Source organism: Pyrgilauda ruficollis, unplaced genomic scaffold (assembly GCF_017590135.1).
Source record: "Pyrgilauda ruficollis isolate IOZ18807 unplaced genomic scaffold, ASM1759013v1 scaffold8, whole genome shotgun sequence".
NCBI classification, from domain to species: domain Eukaryota; kingdom Metazoa; phylum Chordata; class Aves; order Passeriformes; family Passeridae; genus Pyrgilauda; species Pyrgilauda ruficollis.
Window position 1 is genome coordinate 3,165,535 of NW_024529932.1, and position 13,398 is coordinate 3,178,932.

The following is a 13,398-nucleotide window of genomic DNA, read 5'->3' on the forward strand; positions in this document are numbered from 1 at the left end:
TTGGACTAGCTGCCTAACCTCTCTATGCGCCTCTGTTTCCTTCTCTGTAAGAGGGGGATGATCACATTTACCTGCCCCGTGCAGACACTCTTGTGACTTGTTTCATAGTATAAAAAATATAGGAAGGGCCACAGTGGGTCAAACTGAAAACCTGACTCATGCAACAGCCTTTCTCTGGCTACACAGGGAAAAGGTGGAAACACAGTTTTGCTTGAGTTTTGCTGTCATGGGCTCTCTGCTGATCTTTCACAAAATAAAACATGTATGGAAAACGTAAGGTATGTGCATAGGTGGGGAGAAATATATTTCTATCGCTGCCCTGAATGTTATACAGTCAGTGAAGGCCAGCAGGGGAGCTGGCAGGGCAGACTCTTAGCATCCTTAGCCAGTGCTGCCCCTTCCTGGCTTCCCTGCTCTGAGCGCTCTCAGCGCTGCTGGTGGGGACCCGCCCTGGTCTGGGTCAGGCCCCGCACAGAGCGGTCTGCTCCGCGTTTCCCTCTCCCCAGGGAAGGCGGGGAGCGGAGTCGCGGGCCCCTGGGGCACGGGCAGCGCTTTGGGGGCTCCGAGCATCACTGCGGGCAGCCGGGGAGCGGCTGTAAATGGCCCCCGCCCGACCGGGCACCCGGCTCGGCAGCCGGTGGCGGGACGCGGCGCTGTCAAGGTTTTCCTGCGGAGCAGGAGAAGTTCTCCGCAGGACTGGGACCCCACCGCTCAGCATTTGGTCCAGGAGTCGCAAGTCCGCTTCACGCCCTCCCTAGGGGAGCCTGACGACGTGCGAGAGACGAGCCCCGCTGCCCGCCCGGCAGCGCTGCGGCCGCGGCGGCTGGAAGCAGCCCGGACCCGGGCTGCGGCGGGAGGGCACGGCCGGGCTCCCTGGGGGCCGGGGGCGGCCGGGACCGGGAGACCCGCGGGGCAGCGACACCGTGCCCGCCGACGGGCGGGCGGGCGGGGGACGCGTCCCGGGGAGGGCGTGCTCCCGGCGGAGGATGTGGGCGGGGGGGCGGAGGGGTGCGCGGCGAGGGGTGGAGAAGTTATAAATCAGCGAGGCTGGGGCTGGCGGGTATCTGATGCCCGCGGGAGGTGAAGCTGGCAGGGCGGCCCGCAGCGGATACTCCGTTTCCGCAGGTCGGGCCGGGCCGGGCCGGGGCGGGCGGATAGGACTCGGGGGCTGCTGGATGCGGATTCCGCGCCTCGCTTTGCCGTTATCTCTTCCACCGCGGGAAGCGCCCAGGACCGAGGAGAGCCCGTCGGAGCCCAGCCGGCGCCTCTGCCCCTGCCTCGCCGCCGTCAGCAGGGAAAAAACCCTGCGTTCCCGCAGGCAGGACCATGCCCCGCCAGCTGCTCTCAGGGACCGTGCTGCTGGGAGCCGCCCTCCTGCTCGCAGGTAAGGGACCTCTGGTACGCTCTGCCCCGCTCAGACCCCGTTCTGCGCCGAGCTCTCCGCGACGGGTCCCCAGTGATGTGCCTCGTCGGCTGCGCCTCCCGCGCCCCTGACCGCTTCCACCGCACCCCGCTTGTCGGCTGGAGCCGGAGGGCACGTGCCTCCGCTTCGCCCCTTTCCTCTGGGCAGGGCCGGGGAAGCGATCCCTGCTTTCCAGGGAGCGGAGAAACACCGCATCCCCGAGCTGTCGTTATGCTCCGGATCCCCACCGGCGTGCCCCGGGAGCAGGACCCCGGAGGGTCCGGCGGTGCGGAGCCGTGGTGCCTCTCCTCCTGAGCGAGGCAGTGGTGGCGTGGAGGCCAGCCTCTCCCGGGCACAGGGGACCGCCGTGCATCATCGGGAGTTGTCCCAAGCGGTGCATCACGGAACAAGAGCATGTCTTGGCTGCCGGGCACGCTTCTTTTCTCCGCACTTTGTTTTCAAGTGTCCCAGCTCTGCCCGTGAAGCGGCAAAGGTGTACCTTTTCTTCGCAAAAATCGAGGTTCTGCTGCCTCCCGCCCGAGCAGGTCGGCGGAGCACCGGTGGCGCTCCGTGGGTGCTGGCTGCCGGGTCTTACTGGAGAGTGGGATGGAGCTGCTCTCCGGTGCCTACATCTCGCAATGATGGGGATGGATCACTGCAGATTTGATGTTCTTAGCCGAGTTTTATTTTGCTTTGAGCCAAGCGCCAGTCCCCGTGGGCCGGAGCGCCGCGGTGGGCAGTGCGTCCCAGCGCTGTGTGGCCGGTCACCTGAGAGCAGGGGTGCGTGGTGGCCGGGCAAAGGCGGGTCCCTCATCGCTGGCCCGCGGGGATGCCCCGCGGAGAGGGGCAGCCCGGGGGTCCCGCACTCCCCCTGTCCCGCCCGGGCAGCGCGCACGGCCGCCGGCCGCTCCCGCGGGGACGGCGCTCGGCAGAAAGGGCCGGCCGGGAGCGAGAACAAACCCCGCGTGGGGAAGCGAAAAGCCGAGCTCCCCGCGGGACAGCCGTCGAGGCCAGCGCTCCTGCGGTCAGCGGAGCGCCCGCCCGGCCGCGCTGCCCCTCAGAGTGGCCGGGGGCTCGGTCTGCTCCGCTCCATGAGCCCGCGGGAGCGCTCCCGCTGCCTCAGGCTGCCCGGGAGGAGAGCTGGCGGGGCCGCTCCGCCGAGACGTTTTCCTGCTCGGGAAGTGCTGATTCATCAGCTTTGATACAGATACATAGGTATTCTTCTACATTTTTTTTTTCCTCTTTCCTTTCCCCAGGAAAGTGCTAATTTCCCCACATTATTTGTCTCTGCTTAGGAGGTTCTTATGCCCAAGATGAAATAGGCACAGGCATGGGACACCCACCCTGGATACAGGAAATGTGGATTCAGATCCTTGCCAGGCTTCCTTCACAGCTTGAGTCTGAACTTCGGCGTCCTGCTCCTACACGGGCTCCTGCAGTGACCAGCTCCGCTAGGGGACTGGCTTCCTCTTTCCTGCCGGAAAGGTTTTCCATTGTGCAGATCGTGGCAAGCCCACTGCCCAGGGAGAGGGTGGACTCTGTGAGCCAGGGGCTGTGAGAAAGACCCTGGTTCACCTTCCTGTTCCTGTGCACCCTAGACCAATCCCAGTGGGAAAAGCTTGGCTTGCTTAGGGGACAACCTGGAGCTCTGGGTGCTGGGGACAAGCATCCCGATCGCCAGCTCAGGTGTTGTAGGTGTTTGAAAGTTTCTTCTCTAGTTTGGCTGGGTGCCCTTACAACCATTTTTCTGGAAATTCATATCCTCCCCATGTACAAGAGATTGTCAAATCAGAAATTAAATGTTTTCAGACTCATTGGCTTTCTTGGGTTTGGTTTTGTTTTTTTTTTTGTTTGTTTTCTAGAGTAGCATTCTTGCTTGGCTTTGTTTGGACGTCTCAAATAGGTTGATCATGCTTCTTCTGGGCCACTGGCAGAACTCTCCATAGTTGTGTTTGCATGGAGAGTTTGAAAGTTACTGTTGAAGTGGTGGGATGTTTTGTACCATACATCTCTCTGTGGTTTTCCTCCCATTTTACCCTCTTTCACTGCTTATTTACCTGCATTTCTTACTCAGGCTGCCCAGCACTTTCCATTTCCTGTGCTCTTGATGAAATTCAATTAATCACTGGTGCCCTCGTGTAACTCAGTCTCTGCAGGTGGCTGCTGAGCTTCCATTTACTGACAGGTTCTAGGGGAGATTCTCAGAAATAGCCAGTGGTTCAGAAAGAACCTAAAAAGACCTCCACAAGGAGGAGACAGAAGGAGGTCTTTCAGCCCATGTAAGTCTACTTAATAATTTAAAATTCCCCAAAGCAACATGCAGCCTACAAGCTTTGAAAGTACCCATTTGAAAAATGAGATTAAGGAAATTAAATTGATTTGACATGTGAGTGTTGGGCACTTGAGCTGTCTTGTGCACACACATATTTTGGTTAACTTGGGAAAGAACAATAATTTTTTTCTGGGTTTTGCATAGAACTCACATATGTTTTCTTTATATCTTATAATTATTTATTCCCAAATTGTATTGCATATGCTTGCTAATGACTGTACACATAAGGGTCAACATGAATATGTAGTATTAAGTTCAATCTCCCAGTCCTCAACTTTATTATTATAATTATTACTATAGTATTACTATAATTTTTATCACTAGCATTTGGTATTGTGAACGACTGTGTTTAAACCCTGAAAACATCAGACTCTGTAGCCTGGATCAGGGCTTATGAGCCATGTTTCTAGAAACATAAAGTGATGGTTTAGCTGTATTTCTGGCTTTCCATGCAGAAGTGGAACCTTACAATTTGCAGTTAGAAGGTGGTAGACTATATTACAGTCTACAATCTGTGAACAGCACTATATGATCTCAGTTACATGAGTTATATGATTTCAGCCACAACTAGTACCTCAAAATCCCCAGTGGACTTTTCACCATCATGGCCAGCTGGAAAAAGTGAAGGAAGAAATTCCAGGTCAAATCTAGTCAGTGCTAAGGTTAATTTCTTGCAATAACTAACCTGACTTCTCTGAAAGTGCTGTTCAGATGGAAGTTCATATATTAAGGTTTCAATTTGATTTGAGAACTTGCTGAAGCAATGACACAGACGGAATGATCCAATTTGGGATAAGGGCTGGAGTTATTAACAAAGTTGAGAAAAACTGGCTTTCCCAGTTCTTCTGGGACCTTCTTCTGGACCTTCATAGAAACAGAGCTCCCTAAAAAATTCCAAACTGTATTCACATAAGGAAGAGTTAGGAACTGCTATATAACAGAGATTTAAATAAATGTATGGCATGTATGGGGTTAAAGCATCAAACTTTCTGACATAGTTAAAGAAAATCACTTACACAGCTAACTGATGTTTTACCAGGCAGGTGTTTTGCCCATGTGCTCCATGCAAAGCTAGATTTCATTATCTTATAGCTGGTGTAAATCTGGAGCTACTCCTTTGGGCTGGGCTAACATCTTCTAGATTTATACTGTGTGTTGGATGAACTTGGACTTGCCCTGTGCAGTAGTGAAGATCTTCATATCCAGAAGCACCCAATTTATTTAGAACCCTAAAATTTTGCTTTTGAGGAGATTTGAGAGGTATTTTGGTGGTGTTGGGTTTTTTTTTTTGCATCCAAACAATAACAAACAAGCTGTCTATTTTTTGTCAGATGCTTCAAATACTGGAACCAGTAGCCTTCTACACTGTGTGGGTGTATAGGACAGAAGGAAATTGTCCAGATTTGCAGGACGGTTGATAAGTCCCTACACTTTAGTGTGGTTTGGGAACTTCCAGCACGCTGTTTATCAGCTTGCTTGTTTTCATGTCCTACTGAAATCGGGAAAGTAAGAAGCTTGGCAGAAGCAGATGAGGGTTAAGGTTTGGTGTTTCAGAAGTCTGTGTCCCGAGAGGCTGTGGTGGGACTTCAGCCACAAAATTTTTCCTTTGAATCCCCCAGAGTCGGGGTTTGGGACTTCCTGCTACATGCCCAGAGGGAGTAGAAAGCAAGACTGCTGCAAGAGTAGGTTTTGCATGAAATGCCCAATCACAATCACCTCTGCTCTTGGAGACAAGTCTCTCCTGTTGGCGTGAGACCTTGAAGAAGAAAACTGCTCCCTCTGAAGACATGCTTTATCTTGAGATCTCATCCCTGCCCCCAGTAGTCTCTTTTTCCCCCTTCACCAATATTTGTGAGAATGTAGAGAAACATTTCTGTACATATTTGTGCATGAATTCTACCCACAGACAGAACCAGGCTCTTCTCTCTTTGCTCTTGTGAGGCGTCCTCACTGCATGTATTCCTGCAACTGGGAAGCAACCTTTCCCAAGCATCCTTAGCTGGAAATGGTCTGACTTCTTGATGCATCATGGGGAACTGCTTATCCTAAAATTGGTTCAATGATTATCAGGGAGGTGCCCACACAGTTTTCTCTTACTGAGATTCCGTTTCATTCTCCTATGGTTGAAGATCAGTACTGCATAAATCCTGATCCTTAAAGGACAGAACTATGGTGCAAGCAGGAGCTGGAAAAGTGAAAATGCAGTCATTAGTGCTTTCTCCAAAGTCAGGCACGGCATAATATCATGCCTTTGTGACCAGCAGAATGAACTCATGATGGAACTAAGCAAAGTGCTAACAGATTGAGAAACCAGCAGTGAGGGCTAAGAGATTTGAAACTATAGATTTCAGAGGTACTTTTGTCTGAAACTTAAGTCTTGAGCCATTGAGATGTATGCAGAAATTTGGACAGGGAGTTGGATGACTGTTTCTTCTGCATTAAGTCATGTTTGCATTTGGGCTGTTCTTTGTGTGGCACGGTGTGTGGAGATGTGCCACACTAAAGATGAAGAGGAGAACGATTTAGCTTGATGTGGTGCATCAGTGTATTCAAGGCCATTATAGATGTTTGTGCAATAGTTAATAGATCCATTAATCATCTTTCTCAGACTTTGGTTTATCTTGTGTTAATGCTGAAACAAAAGATTCGTGTTCATGGTGAGCTGGTTTTACTCTCTCTGTCACTTTCCTCTCAAAACACAGTTGATTTTTCATTACCGAAATCCATATCCACAATGTTAAGTCACCCCTGTGACACATTTAGAGCATAATTCAGTGAGATGTTGTTGACACCGATTTCTCTTGGCATGACTTTTCTGAGTGGTGGGGCTGCTTTTCCAGCAGTCACTGGTGTGTGGCACTAAGCACTTGTGCAATGCAACTTCTCTTTAAGTTGTATTCCTTCTTTTGGAGTTATGGCCTTGAAACAAGGTTCTCTTTGCTGTTGGAGCAGCTGAAAGATGGGCAAGGGGCTAGAGGGCAACTCCTTCTAGGATTTCAGTGGGATGAAGATGCTGTGGCAATGTGGTGCCATTATTCCCACTCCATGGCTGGAAGCGGGTGAAGCAGGCAGGGCACAGTGGTCCTTGAGAGCCAGGGACCTGTGAGCAGATGTCTCTGCTCCTCAGATGTTCTCTCAGGAAGCCTGTGCTCTGGGAACAGACCCCCTGCTTAGTGCGTGGGGAGCGAAAAGGGATGAGTGTGAGGGCATTTCATGAGAGAAATTTCACAATTTCACATAGCTCACTTAAGCGTCCTTCCTGTGGGATTCTTCCTTGACACAGAGTGAAGGAATTCACCCCTTTTGTTCCCATTGTCATCCCTCTATGGAAAAACCTCTCATCAGGATCACCATAGACTAATGTTAACAGAAGCGTGAGAGTTGCCATCCTGGATCAGACAAGGGCTTTTTTAGCTTCATGTCATGTCTTTAGTGGTGTCCAGCATCTCATCTTCAGGAAAGGTTCACAAAGTCTTGCAGGAATCAGTTATCTGATAAAATTCTTAAGAGGGGATTTTTATTTTTTTTGTAGTATGATCTAAAATCCCATAGTATTTCTTAGGAAACCATGGGATTGAGGGTCAAGGAAAGTAAAATTTAGTTGTTGTCTATGTTTATGCAAGTGGATATTACATAGTGGAAATAAATCACATTAAACTATATAAGACAGAACTTTTTTGTTCTGTTGTACTGAAAGTGCTTGGGGCACCTTTCTTTGTCTCGTGCAGTGCAGCAATTGATAATCATTCTAACCTATTTTGTAAGTATGAATGATTATAATTTTCCAATGTAATTAAGCCATAGGCAATCTTTCCAGAAGATTTCTTGCACGTGCATCTACCTCCTTAGACTGGGTGCTTTAGATGTCATTTAACAGCAAAGTGGGTTTTGCTCCTAAGCCATTGCAAGGGAGCTCCTCTGTGCAGACTGTTCCAGTTCTTCTCACCTCTCTATTTTAGATTGTTGTGCTGCATTATTTAATTGCTCTTGTTTTAAAGCCAGGGGCTTTACTTATGGCTCTGTTTTATAGGTTTAAGTGAAATGGATGAAAAGTTGGTTCCTGACTTTTCTTTTTGTCTTGGAGCACTACAGGACAGTTCAGCTGTAACAATAGAAATAATAACCAGCAGCCTTCAGCAAAGCATAACTCCTTCAACTTTGCTTTACATTTTCTTTTACATAGTTCCTAATTTGTTTCTGTGCTTACAGCTTAGTGATTACTACAGCCCCAGATGAATTTGACAGGCCTGTGTTGCTGGCTGAGCAGGTAGATTACCGGCAGGTAGGCAGTTTGCCTGTCTTTATGAGAGTCTTCAAATTGAGTCCTATTATATTGCTTCATTTGTCCTGCCAGCTAATCTGTTACAAATTTTAACTATCCAACTGCTAAAGAAATTTAGTTTGGCCAAGAAAATATACACCTTTACTCTAAATGCCTAGGATTTCTAAATTGTTTTTGTGTCAAATTTTGTGTACTTGCTTTCTCTTTATACCACATCGATACTTTTCTACTCACTTATTAATGGGATAAACTTTTCTGAAGAATATTGAACAGGTCATTATGTGCTAGGATCTGCCACAGTGGAAGTGGAGCAGAGGCACCGTGGTTGCTGACACATGTCAGTAGGTAGATCTGGTGACTCACAGGTCTGGATGGGGCTCTCTACACAGTGCAAGCAGCACAGGCTGAATCGTGTGGGGAGGCATGAAACGACACTCCTGGGTGAGTGCCACTGGCTGATCACATGGAGTCCCTTTGGCTGGGCACATGGCAGAGTCACAACCACTTCTCTTCTGAATGGCCTGAGCAGGATCTCCATGCAGGGGCCAGGACAGGCACACCAAGGTGGAGGGGTATGAGAGCCACATGGATTTGTGCCGAATGTGGCTGTGAAAGTGTTGCTAGCTCTGGTGTCACCAGCCTCAGCTGACCTGTTTTCTTTTTAAGACGGGCTTTTACTCCACTGGAATGAAGACCAGACTAAGGTGGGCACAACTGTTGTATTTCTCTTCTCAACACACATCACATATATGTGTGTCTTTTGCCTTCCTGGTGTGGTGTACCAAAGTGGTCCCACAAGGGTTCATAATAGAAGTGTCAGACTGTGCATTTGGATATCCATTTTCAATTCCATGTGCTCAGTGGGAAAGAAAAAGTTTATAGTTATGGCTGCTTTTATTTCATCTCTGTAAATATGTTCTCCTTATATAGCTGGTGAAATGAGCACTTTCATCAGGCTAGATATTAGCCAGGATGCTCATTTCAGATCCTATATTTCTAGAGATATTAAAACTTGATGGATACAACAGGAAAACAAGATTATTTTTCTCTCAGATCTTTGGCTGTTAAATACTGAAATTTACTTTTCATTGGCATTATATCAAGTGTCTGTGCTCATGCATTGAAGTTACCTGCTGAGTGTAGGGCAAACAAGGCACAAACTTCTGATGAGCTGGTGAAGCAAGTGCCTTCAAGTGGGTCTTGTGGGCCACAAAACATGGAACTGCATGGCCTTGGTCACCCAGGTATGATGGGAAATGTCAACTTCAAGTGGGTCTTGTGGGCCACAAAACATGGAACTGCAGGTATGATGGGAAATGTCAGTAATTTCAATTGGTAGTAACTGGAATGAGATTTATTTCAAATAACTGGCTGAGGTTTCAGTTTGTTTAATTTCTACTTCTAAATTTTTAAGTGAACAACTCCTCCCGGCTCTGTATTAGAAAGACTTCACCACAAGCTTCAATAAAACCAACCTGACCTAACTAGGGCAAGTGCTGGCAAAATGTTTGGCAGATATTGGGGAAACACATATTTGTTGACTTTTGCAGCTATTGGCCATATTGGCATATCAGTGTGTACTGCTCACAAGGGTTAACTAAGTATTGTCAGAACTATTGCATTATTTTTAGCAACTGGATGTTTTGCTTTGGCTCCATAGCATTTAATCTCACATCAGTGCGTATAGTCATCCAGGAACAGCAAATGCATAGAGAGTAAATTAATTATACCTTGCTCTGAGATCTAGAACTAAAAAGGAAGGGACAGACTTGTTCAAATACCTTTCTATGCCTGTGAAGGCCTCTTTTGAGCAGTTGTACATCCATTTTCCCTACTGACTAATTTTAGTTCCACAGCATGGAGTCATGGTCAAGGCTTTTAGTCTGCCCAGAACTCATTTAATCTACTGTTACCAACCTTATGCTATTCAGAATCTACTATCGTGTGTATCATAAAGCAGCCCAGCTTTGCTGTCCACTAACCTATCTTTTTTTTTTTTTTGGTCTGGCTGTTATGTCCTAATAGTACTTTAAATTCTGACATTATAATTGAGATTGATCAAACATAAGCATTTGATCCAGAAATCACTTGGCATGTGTTGCAAAACATCAGACTAGATAAATGGAATGTCTCTTTTGCACCTGAAAGGAATGACCCATGAGCTGGTAATTTTTGTGCCTCTATGTGCACTTAGTAAATAAATAGCATTCAATAGTTTTCTTGGTCTTGAATGCAAAAGAAAGGAAAGCTTCAGTCACCATAGGGATATGTGCAGGAGGGCTCTGTTAAGGAGTGACATACAGCTTGAGCTGGTGCTTCTACCCTGAGGGAGTTTCTGTCTGCCAGCTGTGAACCAGCACACATGGTGTTCTCTTTGCACAGGAACCAACAGGAGACAAGTACAAAACTACTTCTGAGTCCAGGGACCTGTATCTATTAACACTTCTGAATCCCAATGGCTCTTAATTGACCTGCAAATTTCTGCTTCAATAGAAAGAGTGGTTGCATTTTGCTGCTTCAGATCATGAGTTTGCTCATCTGTACCATTGTTAATGTCAGCCTGGGACAAAGTCCCAACTCCTTGCTCTCTCACAGTTAAGCTGCCCTAGTTTCTCTTCTGCAGGCTTCAGGTGTGAAGTTTGGATTTACTTCAGAGAAATACTGTGAAATTAGATTACTGTGAGGTTTCCTTTAGAATGTGGATCAGACGGCATGTGAAAGACCTGGAAATACCACTTTGAGCCTCAGGGTGGCTCATGGTTTGGCACTGTAGGTCTTTTCTGGAGACTTTCTAAGTACAGGCAATGGAGAGGGTGCTTTTACCCCTAGGAGCAGGAAACCAGGCTGTACCTTCTTTGCCTGTACCTGATCATCAGAAACCCAGGTGACAGATGAGATGGGGGCTATTGATGGTGTGGGGATAGAACAATGTCTCCTTCCAGCAGCAGCTCTTCCCAGCCAGCAGCGCTCACAGAAGCAGAAAGCTTCATTATCTAGGGTGCTCCCTTCTCCCTCTAGTCCTGCAGCAGGACCAGGCCAGACAGTTACACATCGAACAGGAAAACAAAATTTTCTATTCCGTTCACCACACAAGTTTTAAGACAACTTTCCCTAAAAGTTCTCCTGCCTTTATAAATGCAAGTATTAATGCTGAAGAGAGACTCGGTGTTGATTAAACTAGAGGGACCTTTTGGTCTAGACTTCTTCATATAGTCAGATGTAAATTGAAACTTTAAGTGGCTCTTAAGAGTTGACCATGAGTTTTTCTTCTCTATATATACCTTTTTCTTCTTTAATAGAGTGAATTGGTGTAATGATGTAATTGCAATTATTACGGGAAGGTACAAGTGTTTGACCAAAAAAAAGTTATATTTACTTACACAATGGATTGAAGAACCTTTTAAAGAAATGGTAATACAATAGCTTGTCAAGAATAGCTCTGAAATAAAGAAAACTACTGATATCCCAGATTTCCTTACAGAATGGAGTAAAGCCATATACTCCATTTGAGGTTAGCTAGTGGCCATGTTCTGGTTAAGGTGCTGCTGCAAGGCAGAGTCAGCTCATTTTCACTGGAGACACACTGAAGGTCAGCCCACTGGGTACTGTCATGTTCCTTTACATTTTGTCTGGATTCTGCAACTGCTTATTAGTTGTACACATGTGGGCATTCCCATTCCCTTCAGTGGAACAACTCATAGGGAAGTGCTCAGCAGCAAAAGTAAAGAAGTCCTGGGCTGCACCTGAACTGAATGACTGATGTTTTAAGCATCACAGAGAGGTGGAGACCCTGTTAAGAAATAACCTGCCCTCTCTTTCCCGTGCAGGAGTGTCCTCTACAAAGTACATTTTTGCTGAACGTTTGAATCAGGAGGAAATTATATTTGATGGTAAAGCCCTCAAAGGCTCAGTTATGTTTCACAAGGGGTAAAACACGTGCAAATCCAACAGTGACTGAAACAATTACTTCATGATGGATAACTTTATTGCCCACAGATGGCACTTTAAACCCAGAAGGTCAGATTCTTTGTACACACTGAAGTTGCAAAGATAAACTGATCATTCTCCTTAACCTCTCATTGTGCAGGTGAAAAAAAGATTAGTCAACATGTTGGGGACAACAGGAGCAGCTGGAAGACAGTCACAGCCCCAGATTATGGAAAAGATGTTAGAAAGTCATCAAACCAGTTAACTTCAAGGAAATTTATAACTCCTAATATTGTGATTTTTTAAACTTAGTCTTAAAGCTAGCTTTTGAATTTCCTTTGTTTAGTCAAAGGTAACAGAATTTCTCTGTGTATGAAAAGAAATTTACAAGTAGAAACTGGGAAAATTGGAATTGGAATAATAACCCAGATCATGGTCCCAATTTTGAGTTCAGTCTATCATTTTTAAGAGAATCCAGGATTTAGCAGAAATCAACGAAAGGTTCATCATGCATGCATGGTTACTCATTTGTCTATAGAACTGGACACATATCATTGGAAAAAATATATGCATGTTCATTTATTTTATCTTTTTTCCATGATTTGTGATCAGAGGGGTTTTTGGTTATCAGATAATTAATATTTTTATTTACTTAATTCAGAAGAGGATCAGCTTTTTTGTGGGCAGAAGTTAATGGAAGAAAGTTTACTTTTTTTTTTCCCTTGAAAATCACAGATTGCTCTCTGCTTTCATAAAAAAAATATTTGTCCTGCCCTTACTTTACATAGAATGGCTAACTTTTGCAATCTAAATTAATGTTTGCTCATTAATTAAGCAACCCCATTGACTGACTTTCACATGCATCTAATAAGCCTTCCATAACAAATAAAATGTGTCTGAAAAAAACACCCCTTTCCCCATGGGAGGAGATTCCTCAGTTATCAGGATTAATTAGTTCTCTTGTTGTCACATGAAAAGAAGCTGCACCCCTCAATGTAGGTCAGTGTGAGGGTAGGCTGCTGATGGTCGCTTAGTGACAGGCACAATGATAAGTGAATGTGTCCTGTTGAGCCATGACCCTTCAGAAAAGACAGTGTCAAGTAAAATGCCCACAGAAGGTACATAGAAGGAATAATCTGCTTCTAAATATTGACAGTAGGAATTTCCCTGCTATTCTCCTTCCTTTTTCTTTCCTGGTAAACACGTCAAACCCTATTGCATTTGTACTCTGCATTGGTTTTGAAGCATTTAAAAATGTAAGGAAGCTAATGACCCATGAATAGATAGGATGTCAAATAAAGCTATTTTTCTTCAAGACATAGCATCTTGCTTGTAAAAGCATTGTGTCCCATACTTGTAAAAGCAACAATATTGGCTTGAAATAAGACCTCAGCTTTTTGTCAGTGAAAAACTAAATAAATGAATATGTAACCAGGCTTGTATCTTTTCCCAAAT

The 13,398-nt window shown here is 46.1% G+C and overlaps 1 protein-coding gene across 1 annotated transcript in view; it reads left to right on the forward strand.

Annotated features, from left to right (window-relative positions):
- Nucleotides 1–445: 445 nt before the first annotated feature.
- FLT1 (fms related receptor tyrosine kinase 1) overlaps nucleotides 446–13,398 on the forward strand; it is a 109,858-nt gene continuing 96,905 nt past the window's right edge. Inside the window, exon 1 of the mRNA XM_041487166.1 lies at nucleotides 446–1,384. Coding sequence (XP_041343100.1) covers nucleotides 1,327–1,384 — 58 coding nt within the window. The 5' untranslated portion in view covers nucleotides 446–1,326. The remainder of the gene's footprint in view (nucleotides 1,385–13,398) is intronic.